Below are 19,894 nucleotides of genomic sequence, written 5' to 3'. Positions count from 1 at the left end.
CACCCCCTACTATATTGTGGATAAAGAGTTACCTCTAACAGAACACAGAGGGTGTTCTTTAATGGAAGCCACTCCAACATAATCTAGGACGAACCAGGAATTCCCCAGGGAAGCAGTCTTGGCCCCTTACTTTTTAAAATATTTACTAACGACATGCCACCAGCTTTGAGTAATGCCAGTGTGTCTATGTATGTGGATGACTCGACACTATACACGTCAGCTACTGAAATGACTGCAACACATAAAAGAGCTGCAGTTAGTTTCAGGATGGTGGGAGGAATAAATTAATCCTAAATATTTCAAAAACTAAAAGCATTGTATTTGGGACAAATCATTCACCGAAACCCTAAACCTCAACTACATATTGTAATGAATATTGTGGAAATTGAGCAAGTTGAGGTGACTAAACTGCTTGGAGTTACCCTGGATTGTAAACTGTCATGGTCAAAACATATTGATAAAACAGTAGCTAAGATGGTGGGAAGCCTGTCCATAATGTGCTGCTCTGCCTTCTTAACAATACTATCAACAAGGCAGGTCCTACAGGCCCTAGTTGTCGCACCTGGACAACTGTTCAGTCGTGTGGTCAGGTGCCACAGAGGGACTTAGGAAAATTACAATTGGCTCAGAACAGGGCAGCACGGCTGGCCCTTGGATGTACACAGAGAGCAAACAATAATATGCATGTCAATGTGAAGGAGAGATCGACTTCATCACTACTTGTTTTTGTAAGAAGTGTTGACAAGCTAAATGCACCGGGCTGTCTGTTTAAACTACGAGCACACAGCTCCGACACCCATGCATACACCACAAGACATGGCACCAGAGGTCTCTTCACAATCCCTAAGTCCAGAACAGACTATGGGAGGCACACAATACTACATAGAGCCATGACTAAACGGAACTCTATTCCACATCAGGTAACTGATGCAAGCAGTAGAATTAGATTAAAAAAAAATTTTAAAGTATACCTTATGGAACAGTGGGGCCTGAAGAGACAAAAGGTACAGACGCACACAAGTGCTAGCACACACACATTGTACGGTGGTATTATGAATACGGTATTGTAGTTATGTACTGGTGTAATAACGTTGTATGATGTATCGTTTTATCTTTTGTTTTACAGTGCATTCAGAAAGTATTCAGACCCCTTAACTTTTTCCACATTTTGTTACTTTACAGCCTAAAATTGATTAACTTCTCTAGGGCCAGTGGGACGATTTCGTCCCACCTACGTAACAGCCAGTGGAATCCCGTGGCGTGTTATTCAAATACCTTAGAAATGCTATTACTTCAATTTCTCAAACATATGACTATTTTACACCATTTTAAAGACAAGACTCTCGTTAATCTAACCACACTGTCCGATTTCAAAAAGGCTTTAGAACGAAAGCAAAACATTAGATTATGTCAGCAGAGTACCAAGCCAGAAATAATCAGACACCCATTTTTCAAGCAAGCATATAATGTCACATAAACCCAAACCACAGCTAAATGCAGCACTAACCTTTGATGATCTTCATCAGATGACACACCTAGGACATTATGTTATACAATACATGCATGTTTTGTTCAATCAAGTTCATATTTATATCAAAAAACAGCTTTTTACATTAGCATGTGACGTTCAGAACTAGCATACCCCCCGCAAACTTCCGGTGAATTTACTAAATTACTCACGATAAACGTTTACAAAAAACATAAATTATTTAAAGAATTATAGATACAGAACTCCTCTATGCACTCGCTATGTCTGATTTTAAAATAGCTTTTCGGTGAAAGCACATTTTGCAATATTCTATGTAGATAGCCCGGCATCACAGGGCTAGCTATTTAGACACCCACCAAGTTTAGCCCTCACCAAAGTCAGATTTACTATAAGAAAAATGTTATTACCTTTGCTGTTCTTCGTCAGAATGCACTCCCAGGACTTCTACTTCAATAACAAATGTTGGTTTGGTTCAAAATAATCCATAGTTGTATCCAAATAGCAGCGTTTTGTTCGTACGTTCAAGACACTATCCGAAAGGGTAAAGAAGGGTGACGCGCCCGACGCGTTTCGTGACAAAAAAAAATCTAAATATTCCATTACTGTACTTCGAAGCATGTCAACCGCTGTTTAAAATCAATTTTTATGCAATTTTTCTCGTAAAAAAGCGATAATATTCCGACCGGGAATCTGTGTTTTAGTACAAAGAGAGAGAAAATAAAAACATGGTCGCCACGTGCACGCGCCTCAGTCTCATTGTCCTCTGAAAGACCACTTACCAAAGGCGCTAATGTTTTTCAGCCAGGGGCTGGAATTACATCATTCAGCTTTTTCCCGGGTTCTGAGAGCCTATGGGAGCCGTAGGAAGTGTCACGTGACAGCAAAGATCCTCAGTTTTCAATAAAGAGAGTCAAGAAGAACAAGAACTTGTCAGACAGGCCACTTCCTGTAAGGAATCTTCTCAGGTTTTTGCCTGCCATATGAGTTCTGTTATACTCACAGACACCATTCAAACAGTTTTAGAAACTTTTGGGTGTTTTCTATCCAAAGCCAATAATTATATGCATATTCTAGTTTCTGGGCAGTATTAATAACCAGATTAAATCGGGTACGTTTTTTATCCGGCCGTGTAAATACTGCCCCCTAGCCCTAACAGGTTAAATTGTTTTTTTCATCAGTCTACACACAATACCCCATAATGTCAAAGCAAAAGCTAGTTTTCGGAAATGTTAGCATTCAGACTATACTCAGTACTTTGTTAAAGCACCATTGGCAGCAATTACAGCCTTGAGTCCTCTTTGGTGTGACGCTACAAGCTTGTCACACCTGTATTTGGGGAGTTTCTCCCATTCTTCTCTGTAGATCCTCTCAAGCTATGTCAGGTTGGATGGGGAAGGTAGCTGCACAGCTATTTTCACGTCTCTCTAGAGACATTCGATTGGGATCTAGTCCGGGCTCTGGCTGTGCCACTCAAAGACAATCAGACTTGTCCCGGAACCACTCCTGCATTGTCCTGGCTGTGTGCTTAGGGCCGTTGTCCTGTTGGAAGGTTAACCTTCGCCCCAATCGGAGGTCCCGAGTGCCCTGGAGCAGGTTTTCATCAAAGATCTCTCTGTACTTTGCGCCGTTCAGCTTTCCCACGATCCTGACTAGTCTCCCAGTCCCTACTGCTGAAAAACATCCCCACAGCATGATGCTGCCACCACCATGCTTTACCGTAGGGATGGTGGCAGGTTTCATCCAGATGTGAAGCTTTTACATTCAGGCCAAAGAGTTCAATCTTGGTTTCATCAGACCAGAGAGAATCTTGTTTTTCATGGTCAAAAAGACTCCAAACGGGCTTTCATGTGCCTTTTACTGAGGAGTGGCTTCCATCTGGCCACTCTACCACAAAGGCCTGATTGGTGGATTGCTGCAGAGATGGTTGTCCTTCTGGAAGGTTCTCCCATCTCTACAGAGGAACTCTGGAGCTCTGTCAGAGTGACCACCGGGTTCTTGGTCACCTCCCCGACCAAGGCCTTTCTCCCCCTATTGCTCAGTATGGCCGGGCGGCCAGCTTTAGGAATTCTTGGTGATTCCAAACTTCTTCCATTTAATAATGCAGGCCACTATGTTCGTCGGGACCTTCAATGCTGCAGAAATGTTTTGGTACCCTTCCACAGATATGTTCAACTCATTCCTGTCTCGGCGTTCTACGGACAATTCCTTCGACCTCATGGCTTGTTTTTTTTCCTCTGACATGCACTGTCAACTGTGAAACCTTACATAAACAGGTGTGTGCCATTCCAAATCATGTCCAATCAATGGAATTTACCACAGGTGGACTCCAATCAAGTTGCAGAAACATAAAGGATGATCAATGATAACAGGATGCACTTGAGCTCAATTTTGAGTCTCATATCAAAAGGTTTGAATACTTATGTAAATAAGGTATGTTTTTTATTTTTTCAATAAATTGGAGAAGAAAAAAATGTTTTCACTTTATCATTATGGGGTATTGTGTGTAGATTGAGGAACATAATGTGGAAAAAGTCAAGGGGTCTGAATACATTCTGAATGCACTGTATATGTAATGAAAGTGCCTTAATATTTGTTTGGACCCCAGGAAAAGTAGCTGCTGCCTTGGCAGCTCATTGCAAAGTGGTGTGACGCGCTGATGAAACGCCTTTTGTTGCTTATTCATTTGCTGTTTGAGATGCCGTGGCAGCAGCTCTCGTGCGGCCTGACAGATTTTTGCTCAAAGGCTTTGTATCAGTATGCATGTGATAAATAAGATACACGCTTCAATTTAATTCCACTAAATCACGCAAGTTTACCTATAGATCGACAAGCATGACCGGTCAAATGTATTTACATCAATGAAATGAATAGGCTAAAATACATTTCGCAAACTGATTTTTTCTTCTCCCGGGAAATTGGCCTGTGCCAAGTTTTATTTATCGGCTTTCCTAAAAAAAAATACGCTGAAAGTATTTCTCAGTAGTCCCCATAGTAATATGGAGATGGTGGATGCCATCAACCCTAGCACTCGGAGACACGTTCTGAGCATTTTCATGGGGGGCGGGGGTCTGAACTCCACCCAAGAGGAGGCAGACCAGAACACTGAGAACTGTTGACTGCCCCTCTACTGCCGGGGATGTACCCCTTGGTTGGACGCCCCTACTTCCCCCCCTGGGGAATGAGGTGCACATGACCCCGGTGCGGTCACAGCAAAGGGCTGCTTCCCCCACTGTCGGCAACTGTGGGTTCGCAAGCCTGCTGCGTCGCTGGGGGTTTCGCGTTACAGCAAACCCTGGTGCCTGTGAGTTGCCAGCGAAGCCTTGGCTCGTGGGGGGAGACCAGGTTGCCACAGTACCCAGGTCTATGGGGCAAGACTAAGTTGAAGGATTCCCCTGCCTTCTTGCGAAGTTTGCACTTGTGTCGCATGGTGGAGACAGAAGGCCCAAACAGTTCCTTCGGCACGATAGGAGCATCAAGGAAAACGGACTTTTCCTTGTCCAAGAGGCTGGACAAGTTGAGCCACAGGGCTACCCCTCCCACCATTATAAGGTTCACCCACAGACTTGGATTGCGCCTCTGCGTGCTCAGGAGGTTGAGAACCACAGCGATACAGATCGTCACATTGGTCTTGGCAGAAATACTTTCAGCGTTGGGTTGCTGACCTTCACCTGTGTCCACAATGGCACTGCAGATGGCCAGCAGTAAGAACGTTGTGTTCAATGCCCATCTTGAATGTGCTGCAGCCACATAGACCTTTTAGAATACGAAGGTGGTGAAGCACTCAGTCTTCCCAGAGAGAGAAGTGCCGGTCATAGAGGAGGCACTGGGGTTGAGGTGGCTAGCCGGTGACGCCCGTGGCCCATCTCCTCCATGCCCTGAATGTCCATGGCAACAAAGAGTCTGGTTTGGATCTTGCTGGAGAGGGGCTTGTCCAAGTTATGTTTGGCTTCAGCCACACATGCTGGAACCGCTGAGAGGAGTCCCCACGATGGTTTGTGAGGAGAGTTTCCTTCAACGCTGCCACCCCCCACGGGTGCGGGCCAGTCAATACAGAACCTGGTCGCTGCCCATTTACAGACATCGATCAGCCCAAAGTTCACGTTGGGTGCCGATGCGGCACTGAGGTCGGAAGAGGGCCTCTAGCAGTGGATTTCAGTTTCCTCTTCCTCCTCATCAATTTGGAGTATTACTTTCTCGTCGATATAGAGGTTCTGTTTTGATAGTGATTCGAGGGCTCCATATTACATACCCTACCCTCTTGAGAGGAAGCTATGTGGGTTAGCCTCATTGCCCGGAGACTGAGGGCAACGCGTTTTGTTTGGGGTTTGCTCTGTGCACTCGCCAGTGAAGGTAGTTAGCAGGCTGTGCCCGCAGAACTCGGGGTTAGCGGGTGATGCCGCAGTGTGCTCAAAATCAAAGCAGGTGGCACACGGGAGTGTGTATCATTGCCTGCTATTGTCGCCCAACATTGGTACGGGTGTGAAAGTTCTTGAATGGGGGCAGGAGGCCGGCTAGGTTCTCCCTGTGCAAGGGTAGCAGGCTCCATGGCTCCGAGGAATATGATTCCTCAAGCAAAGTCTGTGCTAGTGTTTGCCTCGTGGCTAATAGCCTAGCTAGTTATCACACTGTTTACTTGAGGAAGTGCATGCTTTCTTTGTCTCTCCATGAACTATGTGTCTCTCGAGCATCGGGCTGTGAAGCTAGGGCGGCCAGTCTAGTCAACACGGCCTGTGAGTGTGTTGTGCTAAACGACAGAGGAGAGATAGCAATTCTACTGTTGCAGGTAGAAAAGCTAGTTTGGTGTAGCTAGCCTTGCGGTGAGTTAGCTCTCGCCGCAAGGCGCTAACCCTTCTAATAAAGTCTCTACGCTTCCGGTGAAATTGCAGAGCGCCAAATTCAAAGTAAATTACTATAAATATTTAACTTTCATGAAATCATAAGTGCAATACATCAAAATAAAGCTGAACTTGTTGTTAATCCAGCCGCTGTGTCAGATTTCAAAAAGGCTTTACGGCGAATGCAAACCATGCGATTATCTGAGGACAGCGCTCAGCAGACAAAACATTACATACTTTGGGCACCCTTTTCATCCGCAGGTGAAAATAGTGCCCCCTACCCTAGTGAGGTTAAGCATTCTCGTACAGTTAAATAGCACACACACACACACACACACACACACACACACACACACACACCATACTGACCAAAAAGTTATTTTGTTGGCATTTACTTATGTTGCCATTTCCAGTAAAACATAATCAAAAGCCATTTATTTCACTTACTTGCTGTTTCGTTGTTTATTTGTTCAATCGTTTTGTTCTCAACCAGGATTTCATCATACATGTCAAGCAGTGAAGTTTCAGCTCTGTCCATGGCCTCTCTTCCTCGGTGCCCACTGTCAGCGTGTCTGTTTCCATCTTGTCCAGCTGTGTATTTAACATTTCACATAAACCATGTTTCTCGTCTGCATCGAAAGTAGCGGTCCTTGTACATAGCATCGAGCATGGTGGCAACATAGTAAAGAGAGAATGCAACCGAATCGCTTGTTCACAGCCTGTGTCGGCAGTTTTGTTGAGCAGGCGTTTCAATGCCATGAGCGAGGGTATCACGTCTGCTGCAGGTGCAGTTGATGAGCTTATTTCTCGAGTCAGTTGTTCGAATGGAGCTAGCTAGTGTGTTCATGTTTAAAACATGTTCTGAAATGGCAGCAGCGGTATGACAACCAGCACAATCATGAGCATGCAATCCTCGACGACCCACTGTGCTGTCAGACTCAGCATGCTCATGGGGCTGATATCGCTGGTCCAAATGTCAGTCGTGAAGCTAATAGCAGTGACGCTATTACTGTGTAACTCTGGTAGGGCAACATCTGAAAAATAGCGCACTTGGTAGTGTGTACCGGTGCTCGACCAGTCGGCGATTGCCAACATCACCCACGACAGAGAACGGTTGATTTTCAAGGGCAATGAATCCCATTATCTTGGCGTTAATAGATTTCGCCTTTGAGTTGTCTCGCTGAAATGTTCTTACTCTTTCAAATCACTGCTGGACTTGTTGACTGCTCGATCCACACAGCAGGCATTGTGGGTTAGGAATGCTGTGTTGCAAGTGTAGCGCAAAATTTTACGTGGCGTCATTACGTCATGTTATATAGGTATGCACGTCAGCTTTGACATCGGCGTTAACTTTTTGGGGGATGGGGGGGCAGCATTCGGAATTTTGGATGAAAAGCGTGCCCAAAGTTAACTGCCTGCTACTCAGGCCCAGAAGCTAGGATATGCATATAAATCGGTAGATTTGGATAGAAAACACTCAATTTTCCATAACTGTTAAAGTAATGTCTGTGAGTATAACAGGACTGAAATGGCAGGTGAAAACCTGAGAAAGATCCATCCAGGAAGTGGGATTTTTTAAATGTTTGTAGTTTTCTATTGAATGCCATTACAGTATCTATTGATTGGGACTCAAATTGCACTTCCTATGGCTTCCACTAGATGTCAACAGTCTTTAGAAATTGTTTCAGGCTTGTATTCTGAAAAATGAGGGAGGTGGACCCTGGAAAGTCGCCAGACCCGTTTCCTTTCATATTGACGACGCTATTGTCTGGTTGAAATGTTATCGATTATTTCGGCTAAAAACAACCTGAGGATTGATTATAAACATCGTTTGACATGTTTCTACGAACTTTACAGGTACTATTTGTATTTTTCATCTGTCTGTTATGACTGCCTTTGAGCCATTGGATTACTGAACAAAACGCACCAACAAAACTGAGGTTTTTGGATATAAAGAGGGACTTTATCGAACAAAATGAACATTTATTGTGTAACTGGGAGTCTTGTGAGTGCAACCATACGAAGATCAAAGGTAAGGCATTTTTTATATCGCTATTTCTGACTTTTGTGTCGCACCTGCCTGGTTGAAATATGATTTTCATGCTTTTGTATGCGGGGCTCTGTCCTCTGATAATCGCATGGTTTGCTTTCGTCGTAAAGCCTTTTTGAAATCTGACACGGCGGCTGGATTAACAAGAAGTTAAGCTTTATTTTGATGTATAACATATATTTTCAAGAATGTTAAATATTTGAATTGAGTATTTTTGAATTTCGCGCTATGCAATTTCACTGGATGTTGGCCAGGTGGGACGTTACCGTCCCAGGTACCCATAAGAAGTTTTAAAAGGCCGCAAAAATGTTAAATATGTCGGTATAATTTTTTTTGCAAGGAAAATATTGAATATCAGTATTGGCCAAAAATGTCATATTGGTGCATCACTACAATCAACAGGAGCTAATGTCCTACATACATCAGCATTACCCTCACGGTTTGCCCGAGAACGGTTCAGTAGGAAGACAGGAACCTAGTCGTTCTGAGGAGAGATTTTAGTGAACACAGTCACTTCCTCAAAGAAGTTGAGAGAATGACCAGTTGGCAAGAGAGTGGCTCTCTTTATGTAAGCGAGGGGCTCACCTCATTCGCCACACGACCTGTCCAACAGATGCTGTGTGATTGGATACTTCAAGCTTGTGACCCGCCCTAAGGCGTATCCCCATAAGTGACACACCGAAACAAGTATTAGAAATATATCTGCGTTCCCAGAGATGTTCTATACTCGAATCAACATAACTCATAACGACCAGCCTGTGTTGGGTGTAGTGCATTTACAGAGATGCGCATCGTCATTTTCACAAATTGCTCTCCCAGAGTGCAAATGGAGAGCCCTTATGCTAATTGTATGTGGGTATGGTGTTATTATTTTTAAAAGGCCCAGTGCTGTCAAAATAGATGTTCCTGTTTTATGTTGTTGAAACTAGCAAACACTGTAAAAGTGTGAAAAATATGTGTGTGTGTGGGGACCTATAACATGTATTGAGTGAACACTTGTTCCACTGTAATAATCAGTAAAATGGCCCACAATTAACAACATTCAATCTTGATTGTTTCTTACGTAGGCTATACTCAGTATGAATTTCCCTCTGGTGTCCAAAGAGTACTCCTTCTTGCCGCTTTCAACCCCAAAGATGTTGACCTTTCCAAGATGGCTTCCTGTGGCAATGTATTTGGAGTCTGGGGAGAAGGCTACTGTCCATGCATCAACTGGAATGAGACAAAATACCCTTCATTACATTACTGAATACAGAAAACCATAGAGAGAAAACATAAGGGTGACATTGAAGCCCACAGAAGTAAAAGCCAGGACACTTCTGCGCTACTTTGTTTCTCCTCAAGCTGTTCTATTGGAACGACGAGAGAAACAGAATAAAGGTGTAATCCTGGGTGACCCTTGAGGATACTGTAGTGTGAACAGCACTTAAGTAAAAATACTTTAAGGTACCGTGTGGCTCAGTTGGTAGAGCATGGTGTTTGCAACGCCAGGTTTATTGAGTTAGAACTCCTATGGCTCTGGCCTGAACTACAATTAGTCAACAACTAAACAAATCATACACAATTGCAGAGGGGAATATGTCTTGTGTCAATAGCTTTGGCTGCAAGTTTGTCGGTTGTGGTCACTCAGTTGAGCCATGTGAGCCTTGTTTTGTCAAGCTGCCACCCTGTACCTGACCCTATGAACCACATTTGAGCATAGTACTTCATCTTCAATGTTGCACACACTGAACATCGGGGTTGGGGTCAATCCCAAATTATGAAAAAAAAATAATCACTGAATGGGCTTTTTCAATTCATGGAGTTTACATTAATTTCCTGAATGAAAATCGCATTGTCCCCTGCTACACATGCCCTCGCCGGACATATTGTGGCTGAAAAGCCACCAGACAATGTCCTACCTGGGCCCGCATCCATGGACTTGATCTGCTTGCCAAACTCAAGGTCCCAGAGGCGTATGTGGGCATCCAGTGAGCTGGAGGCTGCTATGGCTCCGTTGGGACTGACGTCAACTGAGACTATACCCAGCTGGTGGCCCTCCAGGGTCCACTGCAGCTCCAGCTTTTCGTCGGACCTAAGTGGCAAGAGAGAGAACAGAACAGTCAACTTAGTGTAAACCGACCGTACTGGCTCAATTCAATTGGATTCAAAATATGCAGTGTATTACCATTTCCAGACTTTCACCATGTCGTCCAGAGAGCCAGTGACTATTGTCTCCAATCCATCCCGCTCACTTCTACCCCATGCAGCAGTCCAGATGGCATCGTCGTGGGCTGTGGGCAAACACATATTAGACACACCAAAAAAAAAAAAAAAATAAGGTGTCAAATGACATTCCATTTAAAGGAAAATATTCATATCAATATGTAATGAGTCTGGGACAGGGGGGTTAATATTGAGGATCAGTTAAGACAAAACTCACCATGTTCTTGCTTGAACAGAATACTGTACTGGAAAGAAAATAAATTGTTATTGAATCACGCACAGGTAGCTTTCACAACTCATTATGTGATCACCTTACATGGCTTCCCCCTACCCGAAACAGAATCTGGGTTTACAGTAGACATTGAATATGGCAATTCTTTTAAGCCCAGCAGCTGCCATTCAACTTGCCATTCACCAGCTTTCGCTAAGCAGAGTTTCGCTAAGCGACTATTGTCCTTACTGCCAGTATGTTCTTCAAAAACAAGGTCTAAATCCACCGCCAATAAAATCACTCATTACTGCCATTACTGATCCAGCAGCAGGAAAGGTCTTTGATTTTATCCAGGGAGGAAGAGGCGAAGCCAAAATAAGCCCAATGTGTTTCTATAGCCTTCACGCTTTTGGGACAACAACTCATTGTTAGGGCGGAGACATGAGCATCAACACATATATACATGCAGACATATGTAGAACCAGTCAAAAGTTTGAACACACCTACTCATTCCAGGGTTTTTCTTTATTTTTACTATTTTCTTCATCGTAAAATAGTGAAGACATCAAAACTATGAAACAACACATATGGAATCACGTAGTAACCAAAAAAAAGTGTTGAATCAAAACACATTGTATATTTGAGATTCTTCAAAGTAGCCACCCTTAACAGCTTTGCACATTCTTGGCATTCTCTCAACCAGCTTCATGAGGTCCTCACCTGGAATGCATTTCAAATAACAGGTGTGCCTTGTACCGTGTCTTTAAAAAAAAAATGTTTTAAAAGTAACCTTTATTTAACTAGGCAAGTCAGTTAAGAACAAATTTTTACTTACAATGACGGCCTACCGGGGAACAGTGGGTTAACTGCCTTGTTCAGGGGTAGAACGACGGATGTTTACCTTGTCAGCTCGGGGATTTGATCCAGCAACCTTTCGGTTACTGGCCCAATGCTCAAACCACTGTGTTTGACTGTTATTTTTGAAAATAATTACACACCAAATTCAATTATTACGCGATTAAATTCATCAAACAACAATTAAGTAGTAATCTGGGGCACAATGGAATGAAAAGTCCCTAGTGGACAAAACTGATATGACGGCTTGTTACACAAAATGCCGGATTCAAAAGAGAGGGAAAGGGAGAGAAAGGAATTCCACTAACGTACATACAGCTAATAACTATGCTCATGGAAATGTGAATAGTTTGCTAATGAACGGCCGCTCTTTCGAAATAATTGCAATGTACATATTTACGTGCATGTCTTTGCTGTCTCTCCGTTTAAAATGCTCGATCTTTTAACGTACCACCCCGTGGTTCTCGGTCGAGTTTACCAGACTAAAGTACTTAAACAGCTACAGACTGAATGTTCCTGTGTAGTCTTCTGAGTTTCTAACCATTTCAACGTGCAGCCACTCTCCACGTTTTTCTGGTCTCAGAGTCTGACCATTCATGACGTCCGGTTAAACACCGTCCGCCTGCTTGGTCTCTAGTCTTGTAGTTTTGTAACATATTCAGCTGGCGCTGCACGTAACTGGTCTATAGAGAGTTCTTCAGTGGGTTCTTTTAAACACTTGGGGGGGAAAAGGCCGTTCCATTATGTTTGGCATAATGTTTGTGCTCACATGGGCGTGGTTACTGACTGGATAAACTTTACACGAAAAAACATTTTCTCATTTAGAAGGCCAAGATCACATTTCACCTCACAAATAGTTTACTATTTAATCCTACAAGTTCCACAACATTTGGATGTAAACCTGATAACTGGGAAATATACACATCCAGAGATACATTTATGTTGTTATACCGTCCTTAGCCTTTCTGGGCTAGGCGGGACGAATTCGTCCCACCTACGTAACAGCCAGTTGAATCCTGTGGCGCGATTTTCAAAACCTTTGAAATGCTATTACTTCAATTTCTCAAACATATGACTATTTTACAGCTATTTAAAGACAAGACTCTCGTTAATCTAACCACACTGTCCGATTTCAAAAAGGCTTTACAACGAAAGCAAAACATTAGATTATGTCAGCAGAGTACCAAGCCAGAAATAATCAGACACCCATTTTTCAAGCTAGCATATAATGTCACAAAAACCCAGAAGACAGCTAAATGCAGCACTAACCTTTGATGATCTTCATCAGATGACAACTCTAGGACATTATGTTATACAATACATGCATGTTTTGTTCAATCAAGTTCATATTTATATCAAAAAACAGCTTTTACATTAGCATGTGATGTTCAGAACTAGCATACCCCCCAGCAAACTTCCGGGGAATTCGCTAACAATTTACTAAATTACTCACGATAAACGTTCACAAAAAGCATAACAATTATTTTAAGAATTATAGATACAGACCTCCTCTATGCACTCGATATGTCCGATTTTAAAATAGCTTTTTGGTGAAAGCACATTTTGCAATATTCTAAGTACATAGCCCAGGCATCACGGGCTAGCTATTTAGACACCCAGCAAGTTTAGCACTCACCAATATCAGATTTACTATTATAAAAGTTTGATTACCTTTTGTTGTCTTCGTCAGAATGCACTCCCAGGATTGCTACTTCAATAACAAATGTTGGTTTGGTCCAAAATAATCCATCGTTATATCCGAATAGCGGCGTTTTGTTCGTGCGTCCCAGACACTATCTGAAATGGTAAATCAGGGTCGTGCGCATGGCGCAATTCGTGACAAAAAAAATCTAAATATTCCATTACCGTACTTCGAAGCATGTCAACCGCTGTTTAAAATCCATTTTTATGCCATTTTTCTCGTAAAAAAGCGATAATATTCCGACCGGGAATGTCCATTTAGCTAAACAGAGGAAAGTAAACAAAGCTTTCGGTCGACGCGGGCACGAGCCTGAGTCTCACAGTACTGTAACCAGCCACTACCCAAACGCGCTACTTTTTTTCAGCCAGAGCCTGCAAAGCCACGATTCTGTGTTTTGCCGCCTTCTGAGAGCCTATGGCAGCCGTAGGAAGTGTCACGGGACAGCTAAGATCCTCACTCTTCAATAAACAGAGACAAGAAGAACAACACCTTGTCAGACAGGCCACTTCCTGCATGAAACCTTCTCAGGTTTTTGCCTGCCAAATGAGTTCTGTTATACTCACAGACACCATTCAAACAGTTTTAGAAACTTTAGGGTGTTTTCTATCCATATGTAATAAGTATATGCATATTCTAGTTACTGGGTAGGAGTGGTAACCAGATTAAATCGGGTACGTTTTTTATCCGGCGGTGTAAATACTGCCCCCTAGCCCTAACAGGTTAATGAGATCCCAAAACAACAACTGAGCTGACAATTGTTCTTTAAGCACCCACGGACCCTTCCAATGGTTTGGATTAAAGAAATATACAGTATCTCAAGTGAGTACACCCCTCACATTTTTGTAAATATTTCAGTATATCTTTTCATGTGACAACACTGAAGAAATGACACTTTGCTACAATGTAAAGTAGTGAGTGTACAGCTTGTATAACAGTGTAAATTTGCTGTCCCCTCAAAATAACAACACAGCCATTAATGTCTAAACCGCTGGCAACAAAAGTGAGTACACCCCTAAGTGAAAATATCAAAATTGGGCCCAAAGTGTCAATATTTTGTGTGGCCACCATCATTTTCCAGCACTGCCTTAACCCTCTTGGGCATGGAGTTCACCAGATCTTCAAAGGTTGCCACTGGAGTCCTCTTCCACTCCTCCATGATGACATCACGGAGCTGGTGGATGTTAGAGACCTTGCACTCCTCCACCTTCCGTTTGAGGATGCCCCACAGATGCTCAATAGGGTTTAGGTCTGGAGACATGCTTGGCCAGTCCATCACCTTTACCCTCAGCTTCTTTAGCAAGGCAGTGGTCGTCTTGGAGGTGTGTTTGGGGTCGTTATCATGTTGGAATACTGCCCTGCGGCCCAGTCTCCGAAGGGAGGGGATCATGCTCTGCTTCAGTATGTCACAGTACATGTTGGCATTCATGGTTCCCTCAATGAACTGTAGCTCCCCAGTGCCGGCAGCGCTCATGCAGCCCCAGACCATGACACTCCCACCACCATGCTTGACTGTAGGCAAGACACACTTGTCTTTGTACTCCTCACCTGGTTGCCGCCACACACGCCACACACGCTTGACACCGTCTGAACCAAATAAGTTTATCTTGGTCTCATCAGACCACAGGACATGGTTCCAGTAATCCATGTCCTTAGTCTGCTTGTCTTCAGCAAACTGTTTGCGGGCTTTCTTGTGCATCATCTTTAGAAGAGGCTTCCTTCTGGGACAACAGCCATGCAGACCAATTTGATGCAGTGTGCAGCGTGTGGTCTGAGCACTGACAGGCTGACCCCCCACCCCTTCAACCTCTGCAGCAATGCTGGCAGCACTCATACGTCTATTTCCCAAAGACAATCTCTGGATATGACGCCGAGCACGCAACTTCTTTGGTCGACCATGGCAAGGCCTGTTCTGAGTGGAACCTGTCCTGTTAAACCGCTGTATGGTCTTGGCCACCGTGCTGCAGCTCAGTTTCAGGGTCTTGGCAATCTTCTTATAGCCCAGGCCATCTTTATGTAGAGCAACAATTCTTTTTTTCAGATCCTCAGAGTTCTTTGCCATGAGGTGCCATGTTGAACTTCCAGTGACCAGTCAGTATGAGGGAGTATGAGAGCGATGACACCAAATTTAACACACCTGCTCCCCATTCACACCTGAGACCTTGTAACACTAACGAGTCACATGACACCGGGGTGGGAAAATGGCTAATTGGGCCCAATTTTGATATTTTCACTTAGGGGTGTACTCACTTTTGTTGCCAGCGGTTTAGACATTAATGGCTGTGTGTTGAGTTATTTTGAGGGGACAGCAAATGTACACTGTTATACAAGCTGTACACTCACCACTTTACATTGTAGCAAAGTGTCATTTCTTCAGTGTTGTCACATGAAAAGATATGCTCAAATATTTACAAAAATGTGAGGGGTGTACTCACTTTTGTGAGACACTGCATTTTGATGTTACCGTACTGCAACACTCACTCTTTTATAACAAAGGGATTTTTAACTTCCATTTCTGCAGAGTGGGAGAGTGTTTTCGGTATTTACAACAGTCATGAAACGGCCAACCCCTTCTGCGGGAGAGAGAGAGGGCGCTGTAGAGCGGACCCACTGTAACCCGAATCTTCAGATCTTCACAGGAGAGTCATGACACTTGTTAAAAGTTATTTTGTGGAATTTCTTTCCTTCTTAATGCATTTGAGCCAATCAGTTGTGTTGTGACAAGGTAGGGGTGGTATACAGAAGATAGCCCTATTTGGTAAAATACCAAGTCCATATTATGGCAAGAATAGCTCAAATAAGCAAAGAGAAACAACAGTCCATCACTACTTTAAGACATGAAGGTCAGACAATCCGGAAAATTAAGAACTTCGAAACTTTTTGAGTAGGCAACATTTCTGGCATCTTTTATTTCTGCTCATGAAACCAACATTTCACATGTTGCGTTCATATTTTTGTAGTGTAGCTTCTTCCGGTTTGATGTGGAACAAGACAGGCCCTACGTAATCATATTTTATGGTGAATAACCTAGCTATGGCAACTATTAGTCTACTATAGCGTAAGTTGGCTTGTTTGGTTGCCATTTCTCCCTCCCTGCTCCCCATGTCACGCGCTCACAGTAGGGCCAATCCCAGTCTGCTAGAGCTGCACCTCTCTCCCTCCTCTCACGTTTTAACAGCTCTGGTTAATAAAAAGTAGCTTAAAATTACTTTTCTGCTGCTTCCCTTACTCGGATCTGACCAGGTCAATATGTAACAAGACTAGTTGTATTCGGGTCCGTTCGGAATGGGTCTCTATATTTAAAAATATATACACTGCTCAAAAATATAAAGGGAACACTTTAACAACACAATGTAACTCCAAGTCAATCACACTTCTGTGAAATCAAACTGTCCACTTAGGAAGCAACACTGATTGACAATACATTTCACATGCTGTTGTGCAAATGGAATAGACAACAGGTGGAAATTATAGGCAATTAGCAAGACACCCCCAATAAAGGAGTGGCTCTGCAGGTGGGGACCACAGACCACTTCTCAGTTCCTATGCTTCCTGGCTGATGTTTTGGTCACTTTTGAATGCTGGCGGTGCTTTCACTCTAGTGGTAGCATGAGACGGAGTCTACAACCCACACAAGTGGCTCAGGTAGTGCAGCTCATCCAGGATGGCACATCAATGCGAGCTGTGGCAAGAAGGTTTGCTGTGTCTGTCAGCGTAGTGTCCAGAGCATGGAGGCGCTACCAGGAGACAGGCCAGTACATCAGGAGACGTGGAGGAGGCCGTAGGAGGGCAACAACCCAGCAGCAGGACCGCTACCTCCGCCTTTGTGCAAGGAGGAGCAGGAGAAGCACTGCCAGAGCCCTGCAAAATGACCTCCAGCACGCCACAAATGTGCATGTGTCTGCTCAAACGGTCAGAAACAGACTCCATGAGGGTGGTATGAGGGCCCGACGTCCACAGGTGGGGGTTGTGCTTACAGCCCAACACCGTGCAGGACGTTTGGCATTTGCCAGAGAACACCAAGATTGGCAAATTCGCCCCTGGCGCCCTGTGCTCTTCACAGATGAAAGCAGGTTCACACTGAGCACGTGACAGACGTGACAGAGTCTGGAGACGCCGTGGAGAACGTTCTGCTGCCTGCAACATCCTCCAGCATGACCGGTTTGGCGGTGGGTCAGTCATGGTGTGGGGTGGCATTTCTTTGGGGGGCCGCACAGCCCTCCATGTGCTCGCCAGAGTTAGCCTGACTGCCATTAGGTACCGAGATGAGATCCTCAGACCCCTTGTGAGACCATATGCTGGTGTGGTTGGCCCTGGGTTCCTCCTAATGCAAGGCAATGCTAGACCTCATGTGGCTGGAGTGTGTCAGCAGTTCCTGCAAGAGGAAGGCATTGATGCTATGGACCGGCCCGCCCGTTCCCCAGACCTGAATCCAATTGAGCACATCTGGGACATCATGTCTCACTCCATCCACCAACGCCACATTGCACCACAGACTGTCCAGGAGTTGGCGGATGCTTTAGTCCAGGTCTGGGAGGAGATCCCTCAGGAGACCATCCGCCACCTCATCAGGAGCATGCCCAGGCGTTGTAGGGAGGTCATACAGGCACGTGGAGGTCACACACACTACTGAGCCTCATTTTGATTTGTTTTAAGGACATTACACCAAAGTTGGATCAGCCTGTAGTGTGGTTTTCCACTTTAATTTTGAGTGTGACTCCAAATCCAGACCTCCATGGGTTAATAAATTGGATTTCCATTGATAATTTTTGCGTAATTTTGTCAGCACATTCAACTATGTAAAGAAAAAAGTATTTAATAAGATTATTTCTTTCATTCAGATCTAGGTTGTGATGTTTAAGTGTTCCCTTTATTTTTTTGAGCAGTATATTTAGGCATATCAGGTCCGAGTGGGAACGCCCCTGCTTCATTTCAGAACGGGTCCAGAACTCTTATCCCCAGCATCATTCAGGCGGAGATAACATTTCAATTAGTCAATGCGTATCGTTGGAATGCAAGTTGCATATCCTGAGTGCCTGCTGTCATAGAATTTGAAACTGATCAGCACACAGTCCCAATACCCCGACAGTTATACAGGAAGGATACTGGCCTTGTCGCTGCATCTATTCCAGAATTGTGCAGCTACCTGGTCAGCTAACCTCCATTAAATGGTATTATGGCAGCCATATTGGATTTTGGAACCGTATTGGATATAAGGCTAAATCCATGGTGGTCCTAAAGAGAATCTGTAGTGGCCCTTGACCCAATTACAAGAGTATGGGCTAAAGATACAAAATCGTTCAAGGAACCTTGGACACAAAAATGTTTAATTCCGATGTCTGAGCCCACTGTGGCTAGATTACACTAGCCACAACAATAAAAACATGTAACTGTATGCATCTTTGTCAGATGGGATGATACAGCACTGAGAGCAAATTTGACTTAGAAAGTTATCTATTATATTAACTACCAAAAAGTCAAGCTTACATTCTTCAGAAATATTCAATGACTTTTGCAATACAATATTTTTACACAACCATCCATTTCACAAATGGGCCACATTAGGGATGTGAAAAAACATGGATGTGTTTTGTTCTACCTGTATCTCACTAGCCTATTTTGACATTATTAAACTTGAAATGCTGGTGAACGGCTGCTTACATCTTCTGTAAATCCAGATTCTGGTTCACCCCAAAACAGACTTACTGACAGAATGAATGAACCGGACTGAATGTCTGAAACAGACACGCACGTTGATTTCAGCACGCCTGTATGTTTTTTACTCGCAAGATTAGCCAAGCAGCTAACTGTTAGCTAGTTACCTAAAACAACAGAACATTACAGACCTAGGAAGTAACGTTAGCTAACTTAGCAAGCTACTAACCTTGGCTTTGGCTAACGTTGGCTAATTATTTCACTTACTTGAGTGGTCATTGTTGTTCGTTAAATCTTGCAAGTAGTTTTACGTCCTGAAAGTCAAATAATTCACATAACGTTAGCTAAGTAAAGTTAGCTAGCTAAATAGCTATTTCTCTATCTGGCAAAGCTAGCTAACGTTATAGCTACTCCAGAAATGCAGAAAAATGCATGGGGAAAAATATATTAAACTAGAACACCTGGATATTGCTGAAAGATGCATATGAATTAGTGATATTACGTTTGATCCTGGAGCTCCACGGCAAGCGTCGAAATCACGAAGCAGCCAACTTCGAAGCCCTATTCTTCTTCTTCGGTCGGGTTTATTGTCGGTTGGTATCCAACGTTAAAGTGCATTACCGCCACGTACTGTACTGTAGTGTGGGCCAAAGTCAGGGAGAAACTAAATCTTACCTGCCAGCCCCGATGCTCTTAAAAAATAAAACAAAATATTTGAGACTATATCTAATGACGTTCTACTCAATATACTCTTTAAACTAATTTCCTGTGTGCCCTTTTTTTAACATTTACATTTAAGTCATTTAGCAGACGCTCTTATCCAGAGCGACTTACAAATTGGTGCATTCACCTTATGATATCCAGTGGAACAACCACTTTACAATAGTGCATCTAA

At 43.6% G+C, this 19,894-nt stretch overlaps 1 protein-coding gene across 2 annotated transcripts in view; it reads right to left on the bottom strand.

Annotated features, from left to right (window-relative positions):
* skic8 (SKI8 subunit of superkiller complex) overlaps positions 1-19,653 on the bottom strand; it is a 28,835-nt gene extending 9,182 nt beyond the window's left edge. The window contains exons 1-6 of one of the 2 annotated variants that reach the window (XM_014124048.3): positions 19,502-19,653; positions 19,267-19,313; positions 10,797-10,824; positions 10,542-10,647; positions 10,276-10,448; positions 9,438-9,586 (exon numbers count right to left, since the gene is read on the bottom strand). In XM_014124048.3, coding sequence (XP_013979523.1) covers positions 9,438-9,586; positions 10,276-10,448; positions 10,542-10,647; positions 10,797-10,824; positions 19,267-19,278 — 468 coding nt within the window. In that variant the 5' untranslated portion in view covers positions 19,279-19,313; positions 19,502-19,653. The remainder of the gene's footprint in view (positions 1-9,437; positions 9,587-10,275; positions 10,449-10,541; positions 10,648-10,796; positions 10,825-19,266; positions 19,314-19,501) is intronic. The other variant, XM_082957136.1, reaches the window with a different exon arrangement.
* Between the last annotated feature and the right edge of the window lie 241 nt (positions 19,654-19,894).

This window comes from Salmo salar, chromosome 10 (genome assembly GCF_965601325.2).
Source record: "Salmo salar chromosome 10, fSalSal1, whole genome shotgun sequence".
NCBI lineage: Eukaryota > Metazoa > Chordata > Actinopteri > Salmoniformes > Salmonidae > Salmo > Salmo salar.
The sequence above is the reverse complement of the archived record's forward strand: the minus strand, read 5'-3'. Positions and strand labels throughout refer to the sequence as shown.